Source organism: Aythya fuligula, chromosome 6 (assembly GCF_009819795.1).
Source record: "Aythya fuligula isolate bAytFul2 chromosome 6, bAytFul2.pri, whole genome shotgun sequence".
Classification (NCBI taxonomy): Eukaryota; Metazoa; Chordata; class Aves; order Anseriformes; family Anatidae; genus Aythya; species Aythya fuligula.
In genome coordinates, this window is record NC_045564.1 from 11,257,620 (window position 1) to 11,280,273 (window position 22,654).

Genomic DNA, 22,654 nt, shown 5'->3' on the forward strand with positions numbered 1-22,654 from the left:
GCTCTCAACAGCCCTCCTCCCCCTGGACACACACACACACCCCAAAACCAAACGCTCTCCCCTCACAGCGGACACTGTCCTGGCCCTGCTCCCCAGTGCAATCCAAGGTTGTCCCCCCATGCTCTCTGGGACATGGAGCCAGAAAAGATGGGGCTCGTCCGGGAGTTGAACCCGGGACCTCTCGCACCCAAAGCGAGAATCATACCCCTAGACCAACGAGCCGGGGTGCAGCACCCCTTTGCACCCCCACTCTTGCTGCCCCACACCTGTGGGCAACCTGTTCCAGAGCTCTGAAATGAAGAATCTACCCCAACAGTGAAGAATTACCTCCTAATATCTAGTTTAAATCTATCCTCTTTTAGTTTTAGACCATAACCCCTTGTCGTATCATTGTCTACCCGAGTAAAGAGCCCTTCTCCATTCTTTTTATAAGACCCCTTTAAGTACCGAAAGGCTGCAATGAAGTCTCTGTGGAGCCTTCTCTTCTCCAGGCTGAACATCCCCAGCTCTCTCAGCCTTTCTTCATAGGAGAGGTGCTCCAGCCTCATCTTTGTATCCCTCCATTGCATTTGCTCTAACAGGTCCACGTCTTTCTTGTGCTGTTAGCCTTGTTGGCAGCAAAGAACACAATGCTGACTTATGTTCACTTTGGTGTCCCCCAGGCCTCCAGGTCCATTTCTGCAAGGCTGCCTTTCAGCTGTGCGGCCACCAGCAAATCCTGGTGCCTGGGGTTGTTCTTCCTCAGGTACAGGACTCTGCACTTCTCCGTGTTGAGCTTTATGAGGTTCCTGTCAGCCCAGTTCTCCAGCCGGGGAATGCTGGAGGTGGAACCCAGGGCCTCCCGCATGCACAGCAAGTGCTCTGCCCATGAGCTGCACGCCCGTCATGCCAGTAGTGATGGGGCACCTGTGGTTTGGGAAAGTCTCCTAGCCCACTTCTTTCTCCCCCTGCTGGCTCCTGTCAAAGCTTCCTCTGCCCTACCCAAGGGCTCTTCTTTCCCCAGCACAGTCCCAGGGGGTTGGGGCTCACATGGATCGCTCCCATCTTCAGGCCTTTTGGTGCCCGCAGCAGCTCTTTCACCCAGATGTGGCCACCTCCAGCCCCGGTGCACAGCCCCAGGCCCCACAGCGAGCAGCACCAGGGTGCTCTCGGGGGCACCCCAGCTGTGGGGTAGAGCCCAGGCAGGCTGCGGCCCCCAGCACACAGCGCCCAGCACCATGGCCCTCTCGTTTCATGGCTGTGCCCCCATCACAGGCAGAGTCTGGGGTTGGGTGTGTGTGTGTGCCAAATGTGGGTATTTGTTGGGTAGGGGAAGCGGGAGATGCTGCATGTGGAGGCAGACTCCTGCCCCTACAAAAATGAGGCGGGTTGTTGCCTGCCTTGCATTGCCAGGCTGTGCTGCAGACATAGTGGGGTGTGTGGGGGTGCCTTTTGTCCCTATCAGAGCCTAGCACACAGGGGTCCTTTTTGGCGTGCCTGGGCTGTGCGGCCAATGCAGGGAAGTGGGCACAGCCGCCAAGTGCCCCCTGTGCAGCATCCATGGGGGCAGCTGGTCTGTGGGTACCAGCAGAGACCCCCCAGGCAGAGTCCCCTGTGCAGGGGATGTAGCTCAGCGGGAGAGCGCCTGCTTTGCATGCAGGAGGCCCTGGGTTCAACCCCCAGCATCTCCATGCTTTTTTTGTGGCCAAGCCACAGCCCAGATACATCGCTGAAGGGGGAAGGTGGGTGCTGGCAGGAGGCAGCGAGGTGTGGCAGGCAGCTGTGGGACATCAGGGCCCTCTTCCATGCCACGAACAAGGGCTGTTTGCAGGCCAACGATGCCCAAAAGAGGGGCTGGTCCAGAGCTGAATTCCGGTTCTGCTACATCCTAAGCAAGAACCATACCCCTAGACCAACGAGCCTTGGTGTGCAGCTGGCCCCCAGCAAAACCCCTGGCCTGCCTTGGCCTCATACAGCGCACAGGGAAGGGGCTGCCCTGGGCAGCCAAGAGCCCTGTGTGGGCTCAGCGTGCCCCCTGCAGCCCCAGAGCAGGGCTAAAAGCTGTCGCTGTGAGCAGGATTCGAACCTGCGCAGGGAAACCCTATTGGATTTCGAGTCCAACGCCTTCACCCCTCGGCCATCACAGCCCCCGGCTGGGGCTGCCTGTGCCCCGTGGTCTGTGAGGGGCATCCCCGGGCAGCCCCTGGTGCCCCCCCAGCCCCCATTCCTGCTGGAGAGGCAGGGACAGCTGCAGCGCCAGCCCTGGGCCCGCTCTGCACCTGGGTGCTGCTGGCAGGGCCTGAGGCCAGCAGGGGCCAGTGGCGGCACTGCCCCAGCACTGCCAGGGTGGCCCAGGGAGGGGGCCTGGGCAGCTGCACAGCGCGGCTCGTTGGTCTAGGGGTATGATTCTCGCTTAGGGTGCGAGAGGTCCCGGGTTCAACTCCCGGACGAGCCCCTCTTTTGGGCACCGCTGGCCTGCAGACACATCCTGGAGAGACACAGAAAAGCCCTGCTGCCCCACAGCCCTGACACATCGGGCATAGCCCCCTGCTGCCTCCCTCCCCACCCTGCACCACAGACCTGTGCTGCCCTGTGCCACAGGGACAAAAGGGACAGGGCACAGCCAGGGCTGCACTGGGACAGGGGCAGCAGAGCGGGGACCCACAGGGCAGAGCCAGGAGCTGGGCAAGGCCGCCTTGAGTGCCGCAGCCATCGGGGAGCCAGGAGCAGGGGGAGAGGGGCTCTGGGGATGCCTGCAGAGGGCAGAAGGAAGAGGAGCTCCTGGTGGGCATCATCCACTGCCCAGGCATTTCCCCAGGCACGGGCTGTGAGGCAGGAAAAGGCTGGAGATGCTGGGGCTTGAACCCAGGGCCTCTTACATGCGAAGCAAGCGCTCTCCCACTGAGCTACATCCCCTGCCCAGTGCCCACCAGGGGGACCAGGCCCTGGCAGCAGCAGCTGGGCGCTCCCTGCTGCACTGGCAATGGCTGAGCCTGGCCAAAGGCGGCTGTGCTGCCCCACACAGCCTCCGGCCCCAGCATGGGGTGCCGCTTGCAGGCTGCTGGGGGATGCCAGGGGAATGCCCCCCTGCTCCTGCAGCGCTGACCCCCTGGACAAGGGCCCAGAGCCAGCCCCCCTGCGTCTGCCCCCTGCCCGCAGCAGCTGTGCTCATCTCAAAAGGGGGGCTCGTCCCGGAGTTGAACCCGGGACCTCTCGCACCCGAAGCGAGAATCATACCCCTAGACCAACGAGCCACGCTGATGGGGCCCTCTGCACCCTCTGCCCTCGTGCCCCACAGCTCTCACGCCTGCTGGGGCAGCTCCAGCATTTGCCCCACGTGCTTGTTGCCCTGTGACAGCCCCAGGCCCTGCAGCCCCCAAGAGCTGCCCTGCCCTGTCCTGCGTGGGGAGGAAAAGCATGGAGATGCTGGGGCTTGAACCCAGGGCCTCTTGCATGCAAAGCAAGCGCTCTACCGCTGAGCTACATCCCCACACTCATGGGGGCCTTCCTGGGGGCTCTGCTTTTAACAAAGCCTTCCTCCTGCCTCCTCCTCCTCAGACCACACCACTCACCAACACATCAGCACACCTCCCCTGCTCTTCCACAACACACCTGCCTCACAAAGCACACCTGCAGCACCACACACTCACCCCTGACTACTCAACATGCTCTCAACAGCCCTCCTCCCCCTGGACACACACACACACCCCAAAACCAAACGCTCTCCCCTCACAGCGGACACTGCCCTGGCCCTGCTCCCCAGTGCATTCCAAGGTTGTCCCCCCATGCTCTCTGGGACATGGAGCCAGAAAAGATGGGGCTCGTCCGGGAGTTGAACCCGGGACCTCTCGCACCCAAAGCGAGAATCATACCCCTAGACCAACGAGCCAAGGTGCAGCACCCCTTTGCACCCCCACTCTCGCTGACCCACACCTCCTCGGCACTGCTGGTGGTGCCCCGCACCACATTTTGCCCCTGCAGAAGCACCAAGTTCTCTATAGTGCAAGGGACCTCTGCACATCACCTGGACAAAGCCTCCTGCTCAGGCAGGGACACCCACATGAGGTTGCCCAGGACCATGTCCGTTGCCCACTGCCCAGTTCGGCAGTGCCTCTGGGGCAAAATAACGATATGGCACTGTAGGCTGTGCTGGTGTGATAGTCCACTCCTGGGGCTCATTTTAACCCCTGGGAGCTGAAGTTAGGTCAAGAGGAAGGAACAGCCCCAGCTGTCCTGTAGATTATAGGGCCGTGGGCAGGGGCAGGCAGGGTGTGCTTCTCACCCATGATTACCACGCTGCAAAACATCCCCACGGCAGCCTGGCTCCATCAACACCACAGAAGGAGTGCAAGCAAGAGCAACCTTACCCTCAATAAGCAGATCAATGTCCTCTTCTCTGGGAACTGCACAGACACCTGATTCTCAGTAAACATGAATCAACAGTCTTGGAATATTTGACTTAATAATTAGTGAGCTTGAAACTGTCATCCCAGGCTATTTCACTCCAGGATGCTCTAAACACTTTGGAGCTGGGCTGTGCTTCCACTGCACAGCACATTGTATCCCGGTTTCCCCACTCCTGGGGGGATAAACTCAGAGGAGGGTCTGTGGGGCAGCTGGGTGTGGTGTCTGGTGCTGGTTTGGGCTCGGGATGCAGCGCGGCGCTGGTAGGGGGAGCAGGGCTGCTGGCTCACCAGGGTGCGAGCCGTGAGAGCTCCATTCCCACGGGTGGCACCAGAAGGACCAGACCGGGATGCCCGTGCCTTTTGATTTGTGTGCTTCTTCCCCTGTGACTCAGGTGTGTGGTGGCCTGTGATTACCTTGCTCTATGGGATTTTCAGCCCTGAGGAAGAACCGCAGCCCTCACCGAGGAGTCCCCCACGGCTGGAGTCATCGCCAGTCTGGCTCCCCGGGCCAGCGCAGGGCCCCTGCCCTGCGGTTGGTCCGTGGGTGCAGTGGTGGGTGCCCGGGGCAGGGTGTGATCTCAGCAGTGCCCTCTCCTGCCTCTTATCCCTACCACGCGACCTCTCTCTGTCCTTCCTGAACCCTAACAGGAGGCACCCACTGTGCCACGGTGGGAAATCACAAGGCGAGGCACAGGGTGAGACCCGGCGGGTGAGGAAGGAGGTTTTATTGACAAATAAATCCCACTGTCAGCTGCCACACCTGCAGGCTCCCAGCTCCAGGGTCCCCATCTCTACCCAGCTGACTCCAGGCGTGTGTCCCCAAGCACTCTGTTCAGAAGTCCTTTGCCCCAGCGAAGATTGGGAAGCTGCCTGTTGAGACCACCTTGCACCCTATCACTGGCCCCAGGCCACCTGCGACTTTCACTCCTGACAGTCCCATTCACTCACCATTTGCACCAGTCTCCCCTTTTCCATGATAACCCTCTCTGTTTCTCCACTTGCTGCAGCCCAAGATACGACTTCATCCATTCTCTCTCTCTTCTTCTTCCCCAGTGGCCAGGCACCCACCACTGCACTTGCAAAGAGCTGCAGGCTTTCCTTGTGTAGGAGATGCTTGCTGGCTGCTTCTGTCAGCTTCCCCAAGCAGAGAAATGTAGAAAAAAAAATGAAATAAAAAATGACGGAGCCCATTTGCCAAGTGTAGGGGTGTATGCTGGGGTGTCCTTGTGGATCTAACCAACTCCAAAGAGGAGATCAGCACTCCCATGGACGTGATCTCATCATAAAAGGGAGTTGCCACCACCACTGTCCCATGCCAGGGTGCTTTGGCTGCTCACTCATACACTGTAATTTTTACTGATGCACTTGTGTTTGCCAAAGCAAGGGAGAGAAGAAAGAAAAAGAAGGGAAATGGGAGTCTCCAGGAAGCAACGACTGCTGCAGGAGGAGGATGTGTGATGGCAGTGAGGAGGTTTGTACCAAGGACACGAGCAGGTGAGGGAAGATGGTGGAAAAGCAGAAGTCATGAAACTCGACAGGTTTGGGTCTGGGCTCTGCTCCAGGCTTCTCTGAGAACTGCTGCTGTTGCTACTGTTGAAAGCCATGAGTGAGCGATGCTGGGACCAAACCCCAGGACCCAGCTATTTCCCTCGCCGTGCATCCTTCCACCTGCTAAGCTTTATTTTTCACCCCAGTCTTGGTATGTAGCTCCCAGTTTCTCACCAGGGCCCTTGGCTGTGCCGTCTTTGTGGGAAGCTTTATTTTAGGGCCTGATTAGCAGGTCTGTGGGGTCCTGCCTGGGGCAAGCACTGGCTGTGCAGTGATACGTGGCGGAGTGAATTCAGGGCAGCTCAAGTCAGGAGTCCCAGCACCCAGAGAGACAGGGTGGCAGGTCCCTTGGGATGGGGATCCCTGCAGTGCCTCAGGTCCTCCCTTCCCTGGCTCTGTCTGCACTAAGGGCATCGCAATTTTCAAGTCAAATTAAGGACCTGTGTGGATTTCAGTCTCCTTTGAGTCACTGTCTCTTCAGAATAAATAAATAAATAAATAAATAAATAAATAGATCTCTATGATCTCACCAGAGGAGTCATTGTGAAAAGCTGTAGCAAAATGTCATTATCATTTTCCCCTGTTCCCTTCTGGACTGTTCTATGCATCAGACTGGTGAAAGAAAGTTGCACAAGCCCCAGATGCCTACAACTTATCTAATGAGGCCTTTTCTAGAAATCCAATGCTTTTCTTTGCTGCAGCACTCAGGAGAATTTTACACCCCCTCACAATGGAAAAATTTCTGCAGCTGGGATAAAATTATCGGAACAGTCCTTGGAGCAGAGATGTGAACCCACACCTCTCTTCTCCTGGTGCTCTGACTGCTGAGCAAGTGCCATGCAAATTATTTCCAAATTAAGAGCACTTCTGTGAAGATCTGAGCCAGAAAACCAGTTGAGCTTGGTAAAAGAGTTTTGAGGACCAACATGCTTTCAAGCTCAGCATAATCCCTCATTGCTAAAACACTCATAAACTCTATGCAAATTTTCACACTAACAAAATGTTCAAGGAATGAAAGAAGATTTAGACAATGCCCATGGAGGACTTAGTCGCACTCTTATTCCTCCTTTCATTAGCTAAAAATGTTCTGCCTGATGTTATATGACAAAGGAAAAAGAGGCTTACTCAGTGCCTGGCATATTTTTCTAGAGATGCTTCCATCTGCACACAGTTTGCATCGCAGACACCCTTCTTCCTCTTATGGAGAGGTGCTAACATGGATTTGGGCTTCTCAGCAAAGTTCCTGCCCCATCCAGGGTTGGTATGGCATTCCCTAACCCATCATGTGGAGCTAGCACCAGAACCCCGGGGTATTTAGGACACGTTACTCCTGTGGTTGTGAGGCAAATGCTGCAGTCAACGCCTGCACAAGTGCATGTCTATGTGTACATGTAGCAGCAAAGAACAAAGTGTTTTCTGCTACTACATTCTGCAAATGCACCAGCCACATTCAGACATACCTCACAGCTCGCTAGCACCTGTGCTGTCTAGGTTTAAGTCATTGCATACTCATTTATATAAGGCCCCATGCATCCTCCATAAAACAAAAAATAAATGAATAAAAAGAAACTGCTGCAAAAACAGGGAAAATGCCATTTTGAAACATCCAATCTCCATGTTGCCACCTCCTTGAGGTAACAGGCAATGAGACCGTTGCATGTCTCCCTACGCAGACACTTGCTCTGGGGCAGCAATAAAAAAGTCTTCATGCTGAGAAGTCTGCCTTTGGGCCGGACACAGCAAGCCACATGGCTCTGTGAGCAGTGTGGGGCTGAGCAGCAGAAATTCCCATTTCAGACCCGAAAAAAAAGAACCTCCACACAGCAACAGGTTGCTTCCAGAGCACATCACCATTTCAGACCAGAGGCAAAAGGAACACCAGAAGACTCAGGCTGTGATGTAGCATGTCTTTAATGAGAAAAAGAAATAGAATAAACAAGTTGAGACTATGAGAAGCGCATTTCCAGTGCTCACTAAAGGAATGGACAAACCAACAAGGTGCTGCCCCTGCAGCCCGTGGCAATCACCTTCTGTCTGCAGCCAGCTAAAAGCGTTTTCCCCCAGCTAATAGCAAATGCCGTGTAGCACCGCAGGTTGTGACACCTACATGGAAACATACAGTGAGGCATAGCAAGAGAAAGGCGTACAGAGGCGCGATCTTGAGTGGCGCGTGCTCGCGGCTCCCTTCCTGCTGCGGGAGCTGCGGATGCCCTCCACAGCCTGGAAACACACGGGCATCTCCTTAGTCCTCTTCCCCAGCCTTCTTCCAGTGCTTCACTGTTCCTTCCCTGTGCCCTGCTGGCATCGGTGGGACGAGGTGACAGGCAAGGACACCCTACAGCCCACCACCGAGGCACAGCAGTCCCGCCTTCCCCAGCCCCCGGGCGCCGCTGGAGGCCACCGGCACCCCGCAGCACCGGAGGTAGCTCCCAACCGCTGCCGACGCCGTGGAGCCCACCACTGTGTTCTGCGGGTAGGAGCTGAGGATGGGCCCGGGCAGGGTCACTACCACGGTGGGAGGCTGGATGACGGTGGTGGAGTCCCCGCAGCGCCGGTAGCAGGGCTCATTGCAACTGGTGGCCAGTGGCCTGGGGCCGCAGGAGGAGGGCAGGCACAGGTCGTAGCAGGACATCGCCGGGTGAGGACGGACACCTGGAAGGCAGAGCAGGGCGTAAGCGTGAGGCAGAGACCATAGCCATCCCTGTGGAGCCCTAATTCTATGGCTCTGGCAGCCAGAAGAAAAGAGGAGTAGCCAGAGGGTGCACTGGGATAATTCAGTGTGGGTTAGATGGTCTGCCCTGGAAGGCGGAGCTGGAGAGCTGACAGAAAGACTTTCCCAAGCAAAATCCTCACTGAAATGCATCTGGTTGTTGTAAAAAATAAATTAAAATAAAATAAATAAACCAATCAATCAATATATACTTTTTTTTTTTTTAAAGTAATCCATGCAGGTTGCACCTGGCTGTATGGTTACAGACTCTTGAGGTAGGTACCCAGTACCCCCTGCATCCCACACCCCCTTGCACCTGGAGCCCTGACTCCTCATTTTGCGACAGAAATAAACCCTTCTGGGGGCCTCTGCAGGCAGAAGACAGGCAAAAAACCTCAACCCCTTATGGAGGAGCAGGCAGAAGACATCGGTGAAAGCAACAGCTCAGGCAGAAGCCAAGGAGCCAGAGCCCGCCTTTACTTACCTGGGTGGCAGAGGCGGCAGCAGCTGGGAAGAGGGTGGCAGGGCCAGGTTCCGTGTGGGATTTTATAGGGTGCCCCATCCCTCCGGGGAGCCAGCGCATTCCTTCTGTGTGAAACTCTCCGGCAACCAGCAGTTTTCTCCTGGAAAGCTCCCTCAGCTGATTAAACAGTTTCCTCTTTCATCCGTCATGTTTTGCTTCCATTTAGTACTGAGTAAGATTGAAATGATTCGAGCTACAGGTAGTAATTATCTTACCTCCTAAGGCCAAAGTACATTTTAGGTCTTATGCTACAAGGCAGGAGAGCATTTCAGCAGAATTTAGGGCAGGCACATCCCCGGTTCATCTCCCCTCCCTTCCCACCTTCCCCTCAGCACAACCACAAATCACTGGGGAAGCCAGCTCCCAAGTGCACCTGAGGTGAGCCGGTGAGTAAGGGGGTTTAGGCTGAGCATGAGAATCGTTTATCTGTGCATAAACCCAGCAAAAGCAGCCAGGCACCTGCGCTGCCTCAGCCCCACACGGTCCCATTATGAAAATCAGGGATGCTGGAAGTGTGAAGGGCAGTGAGGGACCTTGCACAGCTTGGAGAAAAATGCATGAAGTGTTGTGTGGTGCTGCAGAAGGCACCAGGCAGCCCTCCTCCTTCCGCAGCTGCCCAGGTAGTACAGACAGGGACATGACTAAGGGTAAGCCCAGGTAGCTGAGCTAGGGTGGCATGGCCAAATTTTTATGCTTTTGGATTCGCTTAGAGGATTTTGCATGTTGTTATCCCCATGCATGGTGTTCAAATTCTGCTTGGAAAATACAGCACATTATGAAAGCAAACTAATCAAAGACACAGAAAGATGTTAAAAAAGACTCCAGAGTCCATCCCTGAAGGTGACGCACACCGTAAGTAGCTAATTTTGCTCACTGAGCTGAATTTGGAGGCCAAGAGCTTTCCCAGCCAGGTCTTTGGATATGCTAAGAGCAGTGAGCCAGAAGTTCACGGCTCTTCTTCCTTGTGATGGAGCAACATCATCAAGACATTCTAATTACAGGTGTGACACCGGATTGCTCTGCTGGAATCCTGCTAGCTGCTACAGAGCTGAGGAGTCGCAGAAGTCCCAACCTGCATTTAGACGTGAATCAGCAACATGTTGGTGAGAGGGAGCCGCTGACGTGGTACCGAGCAGGGGAATGAGCCATCAGGCTCCAGGGGCAAGGAAAGTTTGAAGGTTTTTCATTTCATGCCAGCAGAGCCTAGATGAAGGTATAAACTATGGCGGTACTGGGGCACATGTACAATGCATGTGTGGAGCCAGGGATTCTCAGTAAGGCTGTTAAAGACATGCCTTGTAGGGGTTTTCAGGGTCGCTTTAGTTACTGGGATGACTTGGCCTTGCATGGAGCCAGGCTTTATAGCACTGAGTTATCCCTAGTGACTCCTTCCTGCCCTGCCTGCCAGGGCAAAAAATGCTTTTCAGAGGTGATGGAGTCAAGCCCAGTTCATTTTAACCTCACTCTGGAAGGGAAAACAGAAAATCAGCTTTTCTGAGGTGCGGAGGAAGACACATGCTTCAGTCAGCAGCAGTCCTGCAGCCTGCTGGAGTAAGGGAGGGGGCTGGAGGCTCGTCACAACTTCCTAAAGGGCCATCTGGGGAGCAGAAAAGGATGACGCTTTATTTTAAGCTTTTCCTTTTTGCCTTTTTGCAATGACAAAATGATGCCATAGGTGCACCTTGGACTCACAGGCTAAGACTTAAACCCTTCTTTTGCCAGGCAGGATTTCTTCTTCACTAACCATTTTCTACCCCTTTCTTCCGTGCTTCTGTGATTCTTGGGAGAATGACCTTTCTGAAGGACTCCCTGGCTTCCAAACAGAGGCTTAAAAAAAAAAAAAAAAAAAGTCCTTTGCCTGGAGATGGGAACAGGGAAAACAAAAGGCACATGTTGGGAAGCTAAAATAATCAGATTTGTGTAATGAGAGAGATTAAAACAAAGGAAAACCATAGGGCAAAGAGATCTTCCTGAGAATGCAGGTATCTGGGAGAAAGGCAGGACTGGTTTTACTAACCCCTATTCACTTCAGGAAATGAGCAATTTCTGCCTGAGACATGACTTTCTCTGGGAAAACCACAAAACCAAGAAAATATCACCAGAGAAAACATGTCAGGCCCATTTTTTTTGTAACTTTTGCAATGGATCTGGGATGCGTGCACATTTCAGCCCTGTTTCTTCTTGCAGGTAAGAACACAGGGAGAAAAACGGATCAGGACCAGTATTCACCATGATTCCCTTTCCATCCCCAAGCCCCAGCGGCACTTTGCAACTCTGATTCACTGCTCTGCATCTTGGTTTCCAGCAACCTCGTCTCTCTCTAGATGTCTGTGATGCCAGAGGAAGCATCCCCTGCCCCAGGACCTCCTGAGAGCCAAGGTGGAAACCCTAATGGCGGTTGTATTCCCCTAAGCATCTCCTGTGGAGGCTGCTGGACTTTGCACAAGTTCCCTACGGAGTTGGTGGACAGGGACAACCAGCCCCCACAGCCCCACCACAGGACAGGCCCATGGCTGTGGGGACACAGACATTAGGAGCCCTGTCCCTGCGTGCAGCCCTGGGAGTGCAGCCTCGCCGGTGCCACCAGGCAGAGCAGGCCCCGGGACTGGGGGAGGTCTGGTTTCACAGATCCTCTAATTGCCAGGTCCATGTCACTGAGGCTGGCACGTCCCCCCAGCAGGCCCTGTCACCAGGTGCCTGGGCAGGGACAGGCCTGCTTCTCTGGGGCTGTAGCACGTGTCCACTCCTTGTCCCCAGGACACTCCTCTTGGGGCAGCCTGGCTGGCCCTGGCAAGAGCCGGCCAAGTGCCATGGTGCCCAGCAGCAGTGGGCGAGGACAGGGTGGGCACCCATCCCCATTGTGGCTGTGGACAGGCTGCTGGGGCAAGCAGCTCCCTGCTGGCCACCAGGGCATCCCTGCAGGCCCTGGAAGGAAGAGTGGCCCAGGGGAAGGCCAAAAACCTGCACAGGGCCTGCAGTATGAGTGTCCCTCCCTCCCGCCCAAGGTGTCCCGGTGTGGCTTTTCCATGTCCTTGTCAACAGAAAAAAAAAAGTCAGGTCAGGGAAGACACCTGCAAGGCTGGAAAAACATGTTTCCCTGGCTGTGGCAAAGCACAGGCATGCCTTGAGAAATGCAGTGCTTCCCTTCCTGCAAGACCTGTGGGATTTGTGAAGAAAAAAAAAAAGAGGGGGGGAAGGGGAAGGGGAAGGGGAAGGGAGCAGAGCAGAGCAGAGCAGAGCAGAGCAGGAAAAAGAGCTCTCCTAGCAGCTATTTCTATGTTTTTTCCATCCTCTTGATCTTGCAGTGTCTCACCCTTGCTCTTCCCTGGCCTCCCCAGTGAGCACAATTTCAAACACAGGAGGGAGCTGCCACCACGCAGCAGCCATGCCCTCCTCAGGAAAGCACCTCGCAGAGGTGGCGATGGCTCATGAAGGCCCAGCTTTACTCAGGGCACCATGGGGATGCCCAGGGTTTCCGTGTGAGATGTGGAAAGACCCAGGGTGTGCCCATGTCCCTCCCCAGCCAGTGCCGCTGGTTTCTTTCCACCCCCAGGGAGGCTGCCCGTGGCCGGGCACTTTGCCACCGCCAGGAGAGGAGCACAGGGGGCACCCAGCGGGTGGGCTCGGGAACCAAGGCTCTGCCTGTGGAGGGGACAGCTCCCCACTCCTGTACAGCAGCGTGGGGCCCAGCACGTTGCCCTGACGTGAGAGGGCAATGCAGCTCCCTGGGCAACCAGGAGCAGGTTCAGCAAGTGAGAACACCAGCCCAGATGCAGACATATATTTATCATGAAAGAGGAAAAGAGACGGGAGAGAGGAAGCCAGCCAGGTATCAATTTGCCACCAGTGCAGCCAAGTGATGCCTGATCTCTGTTCTGTGTGGCTCTGGCAGGGAGATGCTGGGGGCAGGAGGTGATGGCATTCGGGTGGCACAGCTACCTGCAGCTGCACTGAGGAAGGCTGCCAAAAGAGGGGGTGGCTAGGAGGGACTTTCTGGGTTTGGGGTCTTGTCCCTGCTGCCAAAAGCCTCCCTGTCCACAGAGGATCCCCCACACAGCAGCCAGAGAGCCGACGAGGGTGGGATTCGAACCCACGCGTGCAGAGCACAATGGATTAGCAGTCCATCGCCTTCACCACTCGGCCACCTCGTCCCCTGCTCCAGCCCACATTTGGGGATTTTTTTTTCACTTTTGAGCACAGGTTGCAAACCCACAGATGCTCCATCAGGGTGTCCCCTGTACAGCTGGGCCGTAGGAGTGAGCTATGTGCCTGCCTGTTGCATGGCTGGTGGCAAGCAGGGCGGTGGGGGCTTTGTGGTTTGTTTGTCCCTCTCCATTTTCCCCCCGGTCCCTGTGTTCAGAGGACAACAAAATATAGACTGGGCAGGAGACAGGATTTATTTATTTTTGCTTAAAAAGTGTGTGGTCTAGGCTTTTGTTTGTTTGTTTGTTATTGTAGGTCTACATCTCCTCTACCCTCTCTCCCACCCCTGACCTATGTCCAGAGGGTTTTTCTGCATGATTCAGCACCAGTCAAGCTTGTAAATGAAAGGAGAAGATGGATAGGGCAGCCCCAGCCAGCAGGATATGTACCTCTTTATTTCCCAAATACTCCAGGTTTGGAGACAGTTTGGATCACCTCACAAATGTGAGCTTCCCAGAGATGTGGGTTAGAAGGAAACTGTAGTTCTTCCCAAGAGCAGGGCCACCAGAGAAATGAAGGACTCTGTTGTCATTGCCTTCTCTATCGGGTGTTCAGTGCTCTCATAGCCCCTGGATCTGGTGGTTCTGTGAAGAAAAACAGCCCCCAGGCCAGGCACCACTGGGAGTTGAACCCAGGATCTCCTGTTTACTAGACAGGCGCTTTAACCAGCTGAGCCATGGTGCCCACCTGGCCACAGTGCTGGGCCCCCTGCCCATGGCCTTCAGGGTAGCCGCAGGAGAAACATGTGCCTAAGGCAGCCAAGCACTGTGGTACTGGAAACCAGGAGGAAAGCTGAAATGCTCAGGGTGAAGAATGGCCCAACATCAGTCAGGTGGGGATAGCCCTGACAGATAGGAATGTACCCAAGGATGGCAGCTCCTGGCCAAACAGATGCTGCACATCTCTTCTAGATGCACTGGAGACTGCAGGTAAATTGGCATTAGCTACCACCATCCACATGGGGCTTCCTTCAAGGTAAAAGAAGAGAAAAGTGCAAATGAGAAGCAGCACCTTCCATATGCTGCGTTGTGCTGCTACCAGAAGCAAAGGTCAGGATGGGGAAGCAACGCAATGTACAGTGGCCACAGGGGCTCTGCTGGGGATAACCTGCACACCCTGGCTCGTTGGTCTAGGGGTATGATTCTCGCTTAGGGTGCGAGAGGTCCCGGGTTCAACTCCCAGACGAGCCCCTTTTTTGGCACCGCTGGCCTGCAAACACATCCTGGAGGGATACAGCACAGCACAGACAGTGCCGCACAGCACCACAGCCCCATAACCTCAGGCACAGCCCCCTGCTGCCTCCCTCCCCACCCCGCACCACAGACCCTTGCTGCCCCGTGCCACAGGGACAAAAGGGACAGGGCACAGCCAGGGCTACACTGGGACAGGGACAGCAGGCTGCGGGCTGTGAGGCAGGAAAAGGCTGGAGATGCTGGGGCTTGAACCCAGGGCCTCTTACATGCGAAGCAAGCGCTCTCCCACTGAGCTACATCCCCTGCCCAGTGCCCACCAGGGGGCCCAGGCCCTGGCAGCAGCAGCTGGCCACTATCTGCTGCACTGGCAGCGGCTGAGCCTGGCCAAAGGCGGCTGTGCTGCCCCACACAGCCTCCGGCCCTAGCATGGGGTGCTGCTTGCAGGCTGCTGGGGGATGCCAGGGGAATGCCCCCCTGCTCCTGCAGCGCTGACCCCCTGGACAAGGGCCCAGAGCCAGCCCCCCTGCGTCTGCCCCCTGCCCGCAGCAGCTGGGCTCATCTCAAAAGGGGGGCTCGTCCGGGAGTTGAACCCGGGACCTCTCGCACCCGAAGCGAGAATCATACCCCTAGACCAACGAGCCGCGCTGATGGGGCCCTCTGCACCCTCTGCCCTCGTGCCCCACAGCTCTCACGCCTGTTGGGGCAGCTCCAGCTCCAGTGTTTGCCCCGCTGCTGCTGCTACGCATGGGGCCAGGCCAGGAGCTTCCTTCTCGAGGGGACCTCCTGTGCCAGCCATGTAGCCCCCAAGGGCTGCCCTGCCCTGTCCTGCGTGGGGAGGAAAAGCATGGAGATGCTGGGGCTTGAACCCAGGGCCTCTTGCATGCAAAGCAAGCGCTCTACCGCTGAGCTACATCCCCACACTCATGGGGGCCTTCCTGGGGGGCTCTGCTTTTAACAAAGCCTTCCTCCTGCCTCCTCCTCCTCAGACCACACCACTCACCAACACATCAGCACACCTCCCCTGCTCTTCCACAACACACCTGCCTCACAAAGCACACCTGCAGCACCACACACTCACCCCTGACTACTCAACATGCTCTCAACAGCCCTCCTCCCCCTGGACACACACACACACCCCAAAACCAAACGCTCTCCCCTCACAGCGGACACTGTCCTGGCCCTGCTCCCCAGTGCAATCCAAGGTTGTCCCCCCATGCTCTCTGGGACATGGAGCCAGAAAAGATGGGGCTCGTCCGGGAGTTGAACCCGGGACCTCTCGCACCCAAAGCGAGAATCATACCCCTAGACCAACGAGCCGGGGTGCAGCACCCCTTTGCACCCCCACTCTCGCTGACCCACACCTCCTCAGCACTGCCGGGGACACCTCATGCTGCGTTTTTCCACTGCCAAAGATCCCAGCAGGGACACCTGCATTAGGTTGCCCAGAACCGCATCCCAGGACCTTTTGAGGATTTCCAAAGAGGGAGGTTCCACCAGGCCTGAAGGTAACTGTCCCAGTGCTGCATCAACCGCACAGCAATAATGTTCTTTCTGATATGCAGTGGGCTGAAGATGGCTGCAGCACAGTTCATGGGTACTGCCAGGTTGGAGCCCCTGGGACTGTGATGGCTGAGGGGTGAAGGTGTGGGTCAGCGAGAGTGGGGGTGCAAAGGGGTGCTGCACCCCGGCTCGTTGGTCTAGGGGTATGATTCTCGCTTTGGGTGCGAGAGGTCCCGGGTTCAACTCCCGGACGAGCCCCATCTTTTCTGGCTCCCTGGCCCAGAGAGCGTGGGGGGACAACCTTGGATTGCACTGGGGAGCAGGGCCAGGGCAGTGTCCGCTGTGAGGGGAGAGCGTTTGGTTTTGGGGTGTGTGTGTGTGTCCAGGGGGAGGAGGGCTGTTGAGAGCATGTTGAGTAGTCAGGGGTGAGTGTGTGGTGCTGCAGGTGTGCTTTGTGAGGCAGGTGTGTTGTGGAAGAGCAGGGGAGGTGTGCTGATGTGTTGGTGAGTGGTGTGGTCTGAGGAGGAGGAGGCAGGAGGAAGGCTTTGTTAAAAGCAGAGCCCCCCAGGAAGGCCCCCATGAGTGTGGGGATGTAGCTCAGCGGTAGAGCGCTTGCTTTGCATGCAAGAGGCCCTGGGTTCAAGCCCCAGCATCTCCATGCTTTTCCTCCCCACGCAGGACAGGGCAGGGCAGCTCTTGGGGGCTGCAGGGCCTGGGGCTGTCACAGGGCAACAAGCACGTGGGGCAAATGCTGGAGCTGCCCCAGCAGGCGTGAGAGCTGTGGGGCACGAGGGCAGAGGGTGCAGAGGGCCCCATCAGCGTGGCTCGTTGGTCTAGGGGTATGATTCTCGCTTCGGGTGCGAGAGGTCCCGGGTTCAACTCCCGGACGAGCCCCCCTTTTGGGACGAGCCCAGCTGCTGCGGGCAGGGGGCAGACGCAGGGGGGCTGGCTCTGGGCCCTTGTCCCCCCAGGCAGCGCTGCAGGAGCAGGGGGGCCCTGGCATCCCCCAGCAGCCTGCAAGCGGCACCCCATGCTGGGGCCGGAGGCTTTGTGGGGCAGCACAGCCGCCTTTGGCCAGGCTCAGCCGCTGCCAGTGCAGCAGGGAGCGCCCAGCTGCTGCTGCCAGGGCCTGGGCCCCCTGGTGGGCACTGGGCAGGGGATGTAGCTCAGTGGGAGAGCGCTTGCTTCGCATGTAAGAGGCCCTGGGTTCAAGCCCCAGCATCTCCAGCCTTTTCCTGCCTCACAGCCCGCAGCCTGCTGTACCTGTCCCATTACAGTACTGGCTGTGCCCTGTCCCTTTTGTCCCCGTGGCACAGGGCAGCAAGGGTCTGTGGTGCGGGGTGGGGACAGAGGCAGCAGAGGGCTGTGCCCGAGGTATCGGGGCTGTGGGGCAGCAGGGCTGTGCTGTGTCCCTCCAGGATGTGTTTGCAGGCCAGCGGTGCACAAACGGGGGTTTCTTCTGGGAGCAGTTGCATCCAGGACCTCTCGCACCCTAAGCAAGAACCATACCCCTAGACCAATGAACTTGGGTGTACAGCTGGCCCCCAGCAAAACCCCTGCCCCGCCTCGGCCCCATACAGCGCACAGCCTGGCAGGCCCAGCACAGGGAGGGGGCTGCCCTGGGCAGCCAAGAGCCCTGTGTGGGCTCAGCGTGCCCCCTGCAGCCCCAGAGCAGGGCTAAAAGCTGTCGCTGTGAGCAGGATTCGAACCTGCGCAGGGAAACCCTATTGGATTTCGAGTCCAACGCCTTCACCCCTCGGCCATCACAGCCCCCGGCTGGGGCTGCCTGTGCCCCGTGGTCTGTGAGGGGCATCCCCGGGCAGCCCCTGCTGCCCCCCCAGCCCCCATTCCTGCTGGAGAGGCAGGGACAGCTGCAGCGCCAGCCCTGGGCCCGCTCTGCACCTGGGTGCTGGTGGCAGGGCCTGAGGCCAGCAGGGGCCAGTGGCGGCACTGCCCCAGCACTGCCAGGGTGGCCCAGGGAGGGGGCCTGGGCAGCTGCACAGAGCGGCTCGTTGGGTCCACATCCCCTGCACAGTGTGTGGGTCTTTGTGAAAATCTCATACACTCTCACACTGCTGCCCCACACTGCCTTGTCCCAAGGGGCCTTTCACCCAGACAGGCCCTCTGAGATCCTATTTTGCTGACAATGTTTGCTGCTAACCGGCTGTCTCCTGGCTATGCCCACACCAAAGTTGCCAGCTCTCCTCCTGTCACAAGCGACTCTCCTGACTCTGCTCCCCACCACGAGCTGCAGCTCCACTGGTCTGCCACGGCTGGTGGATGTCCAAAAGAGAGGGCTCGTCCGGGAGTTGAACCCGGGACCTCTCGCACCCGAAGCGAGAATCATACCCCTAGACCAACGAGCCAGACTAGTTTGGATTGGCAGAAGTCCCATTATTCAATGTCAGGTACTCACAGGATTGTGATGCTACAGCAGGAACTGGGGAAGTTCCCTTGAATCCTGTGATTGTCTGTAGCCGGGCCATCCCTCTTGTTCTTCCCAGGCTGTCATGCTGGCACATCCCCAGGGCCATAGGTACAACAGAACCATGGGGTTTGCAGCAGGGCCAGGTACATCAGACAGGGGATGAAGTTCAGGGGGAGAGTGCTTGCTTTGCATGTAAGGCCCTGGATTCAAGCTGTAGCATCTCCAGACTTCTGTTCCCCTGTAAAGCATCTCCACACCGTGGCTGTGGTGGTAAACCACACTTCTGCATTCCCCAAAGGAGTTATGCACTGTATTCTCGGAGCATCATGGCCTTAGACAGACCTGCCTGGTGGGGACATGGTGCTGGTATCACCCAGCTGTGCCATCCCTCACCACTTCCACCAGCCCCTTCCCCACTGAGGAGCAGTAGCTCATACTGTCATTGCTCCTTTTTGTCTCATTTTTCCCCACAGCACATCATTCCCACCAGTGGGACTGTCCCAGAAGCCTGGGTGTCCCCAAACCTGGAGAGGCCACCTGTCCGCATGGTGCCAGGCAGCAGAGCCCCATCCCTACCCTGCCCAGACAAGCCAGGTTGTGGATGCCCAAAAGAAGAGTTTATCCAGGAGTTGAATCAGAAATCCCCCAGGCCATGGTCCCTAGCCCCCTGCCAGCAGCAGGCAAAATCCACCGCTGTGAGCAGGATTCGAACCTGCGCAGGGAAACCCTATTGGATTTCAAGTCCAACGCCTTCACCCCTCGGCCATCACAGCTCCTTGCTTAGTCCCATGGGTGCCTCCTCCCCCCTTGCTAAGTAAGGGTCTGGCTCCAGGGAGGGAATCCCCATAGGCCAGGATGGAGCCATCCATGCTCTCAGCAGCCCCAGTGCCTACAACTGCTTCCCCATGCCATCAGCATGTCCCAGGGCTGGGAAAAAAAAATAAATGATGGGGGATATTTCCTGACAGCTGGGCAAAAATAGCCAGGCCCAGCAGGGAGCCTCACCTCAGGGCAAGTAAGGGAAACAGCCTCCAGCAATGCATCCTGTGGAGGCAAAGGGCTTCAAGGGGAAAAGGACAAGCAGGTGCTGGGGGTTTAACCCAGGTGCAAGCACTCTCCTGCTGACCTACATCCCTTACATAGTGGGGGGCGGGGGTGGGGGGGGGGTCTCTGCTTTAGGACAGTCTCCACCCCCCGGGACCACATAATGACCACATAATGACAGAATGGCTGGGGTTGGAAGATATCTCAAGGCTGTCCCTAGGCTGCTCCTGGCCCCACCAGCTGCAGGGACATGACCATGACTGTCTCTCCTCTCCCCTGCCCGGCCACTGCAGGCAGTGGGGCACGTTGTCTCCTGTCATGGTGAGCTCAGCCTGCGTGGGCAAAACTTGGTGCTGGTGGGAAGCAGCAAGGTGTGAAGGATGGGTGTCAGGGGGTGGGTCCCTGTCCCCGTCCCATCCCCACAGGGTCTGTTTGCAGGCCAGCAGTGCCCAAAAGGGGGGCTCGTCCGGGAGTTGAACCCGGGACCTCTCGCACCCTAAGCGAGAATCATACCCCTAGACCAACGAGCCAGGGTGTGCAGCTGCCTGTCCCTGCCCTGTGCTGATCATTGGGGTGCTGGTGTAGTACTGCCTCTCATCCCCAGTGCTGGTTTCCAGAAGGACCCTAGTGATGTCCCTGAGGAACAGAACAACACCATGTCCTGGGCATGGGGAGGACTTTCACCCCTCTTGGTTAGAGTGAAGGATGTTCCAGGCTCAAATCCCAGAGTACCCCGCTCCTTTTGGGAACCACTGTCCTGCTATGGTCCAGCAAGTGCAGGAGTACCAGGACAGGGGCTGGGCAGGGGTCTGATTTCCCTTGGGAAGATCCCAGGGGACACACAGCACCCCTTTTGGGCAGGGGTAGGTGGGCACCATGGCTCAGCTGGTTAAAGCACCTGTCTAGTAAACAGGAGATCCTGGGTTCGACTCCCAGTGGTGCCTGCCCTGAGGGATGTTTTTCCTCCCCAGCCCCTGGCTGGGGGCTCCGCTGAGGTCTGCACCCCAACAACGGGCACCCCCCCAGGTGCCCCTGCTCCTCTGCCTCACCACCCCCATTTGCCCCCTCCCAATGACCAAGGTGTCCTGGCAAATTCAGAGTGCATGTTTTTACTCCAAATCTCATTTCAAGGAAGGACGAGAGACAAGAGACCATCATGGAGACAGCAGGCAATATCTGGAAGTCTGGGTGGGGGCAGGAAGGACTTGGGAGCTGGGGTTCATCTCCGGGGATTGGGGTAGGTGTTGGGGCACCTGTAGCGTGTGAGCAAGGAAGGGCTCCATGAGGATGAAGGAGAGGGCATCACCTGCTGGACTCGAGGTCCCACAGGTTTCCAGCACCCATCACTGGCAGCAGGAGAGGCGCAGATCATTTAGGGTCGTGTTGTCCCTCTTCAGCCCCCACACAGGCGTAGGGCACTGATGGCTCCAGTGATGGCTCCACCGAACCCCAGACAGCCCCCAGCCCCCTCAGAGCACGCAAAGCGCGCGTTGGTGGCAGCCGCTTCATCATGCAGCAACCCGTATGCCACCAACAGCCGCCAGCAGCAAAAGGCCCCGACGAGGGTGGGATTCGAACCCACGCGCGCAGAGCGCAATGGATTAGCAGTCCATCGCCTTCACCACTCGGCCACCTCGTCCCGCCCCACCGCGCCGCCTGCCCGCCCCGAGCCCGCCGCCCCCCGACACGGGCCCGCCCCGCCCCGCCCCGCTGCAGGCCCCGCATGGGGGCACCGCAGCCAGCGCCCTCTTAGCGCAGCCGGCAGCGCGTCAGTCTCATAATCTGAAGGTCCTGAGTTCGAGCCTCAGAGAGGGCAACGCATTTTAGTCTTTTATTTTTTTATTTATTTATTTTCTGTGGGCGGCTTTTTGCAACACCCCGCGGTGCGGGCGGTAGTCCCAGGGCGCAGCAAAAACAAAACAAAACAAAATAAAATAAAACAAAACAAAATAAAACAAAACAAAACAAAACAAAATAAAATGACACGCCATGAAGGCTGTGCAGCCATTCAGTGAGACCTAGACCAGCTGGAGAGATGGGCAGAAAGAAACCAAATGAGGTTTAATAAGAGCAAGTGTGGAGTCCTGCACCTGGGAAGGAACAACCACATGTATCAGTACAGGCTGGGGACAAAATGCTGGAGAGGAGCTCTGAGGAGAAGAACCTGGGGGTCCTGGTGGATGACAGGTTGACCATGAGCCAGCACTGTGCCCTGGTGGCCAAGAGAGCTAATGGGATTCTGGCGTGCATTAAAAGGAGCGTGGCCAGCAGGTCAAGGGAGGTGATCCTCCCCCTCTACTCTGCCCTGGTCAGGCCTCACCTGGAGCACTCTGTCCAGTTCTGGGCTCCCTGGTACAAGAAAGACAGGGATCTCCTGGAAAGAGTCCGGTGGAGGGCCTCAAAGATGATCCGGGGCCTGGAGCATCTTCCCTATGAGGAAAGGCTGAGAGACCTGCGTCTGTTCAGCCTGGAGAAGAGAAGAGTGAGAGGGGATCTCCTCAGTGTATATAAATATCTGAGGGGTGGGGGACAGAAGGATGTAGCCAACCTCTTCTCAGTGGTTTGTGGGGACAGGACAAGGGGCAATGGCTGCAAGTTAGAGAACAGGAAGTTCCGCACTGACATGCAAAAGGACTTCACGGTGAGGGTGACGGAGCACTGGAACAGGCTGCCCAGGGAGGCTGTGGGGTCTCCTTCTCTGGAGATATTCAAGGCCTGTCTGGACGCCTACCTAGGCAGCCTGCTCTGAGGAACCTGCTTTGGCGGGAGGTTGGACCCGATGATCTTACAGTTCTGTGATTGTGATTCTGTGAAATAAAATAAAATAAAAAAATAAAAGACTAAAATGCGTTGCCCTCTCTGAGGCTCGAACTCAGGACCTTCAGATTATGAGACTGACGCGCTGCCGGCTGCGCTAAGAGGGCGCTGGCTGCGGTGCCCCCATGCGGGGCCTGCAGCGGGGCGGGGCGGGGCGGGCCCGTGTCGGGGGGCGGCGGGCTCGGGGCGGGCAGGCGGCGCGGTGGGGCGGGACGAGGTGGCCGAGTGGTGAAGGCGATGGACTGCTAATCCATTGCGCTCTGCGCGCGTGGGTTCGAATCCCACCCTCGTCGGGGCCTTTTG

The 22,654-nt window shown here is 57.1% G+C and overlaps 1 protein-coding gene and 28 non-coding genes across 29 annotated transcripts; 10 read left to right on the plus strand and 19 right to left on the minus strand.

The window, feature by feature from the left end:
• Nucleotides 1–150: 150 nt before the first annotated feature.
• On the minus strand, nt 151–222 carry TRNAP-UGG. The gene has a single exon. It is a non-coding gene; the product is annotated as a tRNA-Pro (tRNA).
• A 1,376-nt stretch (nt 223–1,598) lies between these two features.
• On the plus strand, nt 1,599–1,670 carry TRNAA-UGC. The gene has a single exon. It is a non-coding gene; the product is annotated as a tRNA-Ala (tRNA).
• Nucleotides 1,671–2,044: 374 nt separating this feature from the next.
• TRNAS-CGA lies at nt 2,045–2,126 on the minus strand. The gene has a single exon. It is a non-coding gene; the product is annotated as a tRNA-Ser (tRNA).
• A 236-nt stretch (nt 2,127–2,362) lies between these two features.
• On the plus strand, nt 2,363–2,434 carry TRNAP-AGG. The gene has a single exon. It is a non-coding gene; the product is annotated as a tRNA-Pro (tRNA).
• Nucleotides 2,435–2,823: 389 nt separating this feature from the next.
• TRNAA-CGC lies at nt 2,824–2,895 on the minus strand. Its single transcript has one exon. It is a non-coding gene; the product is annotated as a tRNA-Ala (tRNA).
• A 266-nt stretch (nt 2,896–3,161) lies between these two features.
• Nucleotides 3,162–3,233, minus strand: TRNAP-CGG. The gene has a single exon. It is a non-coding gene; the product is annotated as a tRNA-Pro (tRNA).
• Nucleotides 3,234–3,397: 164 nt separating this feature from the next.
• Nucleotides 3,398–3,469, minus strand: TRNAA-UGC. The gene has a single exon. It is a non-coding gene; the product is annotated as a tRNA-Ala (tRNA).
• A 327-nt stretch (nt 3,470–3,796) lies between these two features.
• Nucleotides 3,797–3,868, minus strand: TRNAP-UGG. The gene has a single exon. It is a non-coding gene; the product is annotated as a tRNA-Pro (tRNA).
• Nucleotides 3,869–8,268: 4,400 nt separating this feature from the next.
• On the minus strand, nt 8,269–8,565 carry LOC116490499 (beta-keratin-related protein-like). Its single transcript, XM_032189700.1, has one exon. It carries the CDS (start codon nt 8,563–8,565, stop codon nt 8,269–8,271), a length of 297 nt encoding a protein of 98 aa, XP_032045591.1.
• Nucleotides 8,566–13,235: 4,670 nt separating this feature from the next.
• Nucleotides 13,236–13,317, minus strand: TRNAS-GCU. Its single transcript has one exon. It is a non-coding gene; the product is annotated as a tRNA-Ser (tRNA).
• Nucleotides 13,318–13,979: 662 nt separating this feature from the next.
• Nucleotides 13,980–14,053, minus strand: TRNAT-AGU. The gene has a single exon. It is a non-coding gene; the product is annotated as a tRNA-Thr (tRNA).
• A 434-nt stretch (nt 14,054–14,487) lies between these two features.
• TRNAP-AGG lies at nt 14,488–14,559 on the plus strand. Its single transcript has one exon. It is a non-coding gene; the product is annotated as a tRNA-Pro (tRNA).
• A 234-nt stretch (nt 14,560–14,793) lies between these two features.
• Nucleotides 14,794–14,865, minus strand: TRNAA-CGC. Its single transcript has one exon. It is a non-coding gene; the product is annotated as a tRNA-Ala (tRNA).
• A 266-nt stretch (nt 14,866–15,131) lies between these two features.
• Nucleotides 15,132–15,203, minus strand: TRNAP-CGG. The gene has a single exon. It is a non-coding gene; the product is annotated as a tRNA-Pro (tRNA).
• Nucleotides 15,204–15,407: 204 nt separating this feature from the next.
• On the minus strand, nt 15,408–15,479 carry TRNAA-UGC. The gene has a single exon. It is a non-coding gene; the product is annotated as a tRNA-Ala (tRNA).
• A 328-nt stretch (nt 15,480–15,807) lies between these two features.
• TRNAP-UGG lies at nt 15,808–15,879 on the minus strand. Its single transcript has one exon. It is a non-coding gene; the product is annotated as a tRNA-Pro (tRNA).
• A 369-nt stretch (nt 15,880–16,248) lies between these two features.
• TRNAP-UGG lies at nt 16,249–16,320 on the plus strand. The gene has a single exon. It is a non-coding gene; the product is annotated as a tRNA-Pro (tRNA).
• Nucleotides 16,321–16,648: 328 nt separating this feature from the next.
• On the plus strand, nt 16,649–16,720 carry TRNAA-UGC. Its single transcript has one exon. It is a non-coding gene; the product is annotated as a tRNA-Ala (tRNA).
• A 164-nt stretch (nt 16,721–16,884) lies between these two features.
• On the plus strand, nt 16,885–16,956 carry TRNAP-CGG. The gene has a single exon. It is a non-coding gene; the product is annotated as a tRNA-Pro (tRNA).
• A 261-nt stretch (nt 16,957–17,217) lies between these two features.
• Nucleotides 17,218–17,289, plus strand: TRNAA-CGC. Its single transcript has one exon. It is a non-coding gene; the product is annotated as a tRNA-Ala (tRNA).
• Nucleotides 17,290–17,750: 461 nt separating this feature from the next.
• Nucleotides 17,751–17,832, minus strand: TRNAS-CGA. Its single transcript has one exon. It is a non-coding gene; the product is annotated as a tRNA-Ser (tRNA).
• Nucleotides 17,833–18,356: 524 nt separating this feature from the next.
• TRNAP-CGG lies at nt 18,357–18,428 on the minus strand. The gene has a single exon. It is a non-coding gene; the product is annotated as a tRNA-Pro (tRNA).
• Nucleotides 18,429–19,181: 753 nt separating this feature from the next.
• Nucleotides 19,182–19,263, minus strand: TRNAS-UGA. The gene has a single exon. It is a non-coding gene; the product is annotated as a tRNA-Ser (tRNA).
• A 729-nt stretch (nt 19,264–19,992) lies between these two features.
• Nucleotides 19,993–20,064, minus strand: TRNAP-AGG. The gene has a single exon. It is a non-coding gene; the product is annotated as a tRNA-Pro (tRNA).
• Nucleotides 20,065–20,404: 340 nt separating this feature from the next.
• TRNAT-AGU lies at nt 20,405–20,478 on the plus strand. Its single transcript has one exon. It is a non-coding gene; the product is annotated as a tRNA-Thr (tRNA).
• Nucleotides 20,479–21,091: 613 nt separating this feature from the next.
• TRNAS-GCU lies at nt 21,092–21,173 on the minus strand. Its single transcript has one exon. It is a non-coding gene; the product is annotated as a tRNA-Ser (tRNA).
• Nucleotides 21,174–21,277: 104 nt separating this feature from the next.
• Nucleotides 21,278–21,350, plus strand: TRNAM-CAU. The gene has a single exon. It is a non-coding gene; the product is annotated as a tRNA-Met (tRNA).
• Nucleotides 21,351–22,385: 1,035 nt separating this feature from the next.
• Nucleotides 22,386–22,458, minus strand: TRNAM-CAU. The gene has a single exon. It is a non-coding gene; the product is annotated as a tRNA-Met (tRNA).
• A 104-nt stretch (nt 22,459–22,562) lies between these two features.
• TRNAS-GCU lies at nt 22,563–22,644 on the plus strand. The gene has a single exon. It is a non-coding gene; the product is annotated as a tRNA-Ser (tRNA).
• The last annotated feature ends 10 nt before the right edge of the window (nt 22,645–22,654 follow it).

What these genes read in the sequence shown, in the direction of transcription:
- LOC116490499 (XM_032189700.1), bottom strand. Translation starts at nt 8,565, where the DNA reads ATGTCCTGCTACGACCTGTGCCTGCCCTCCTCCTGCGGCCCCAGGCCA.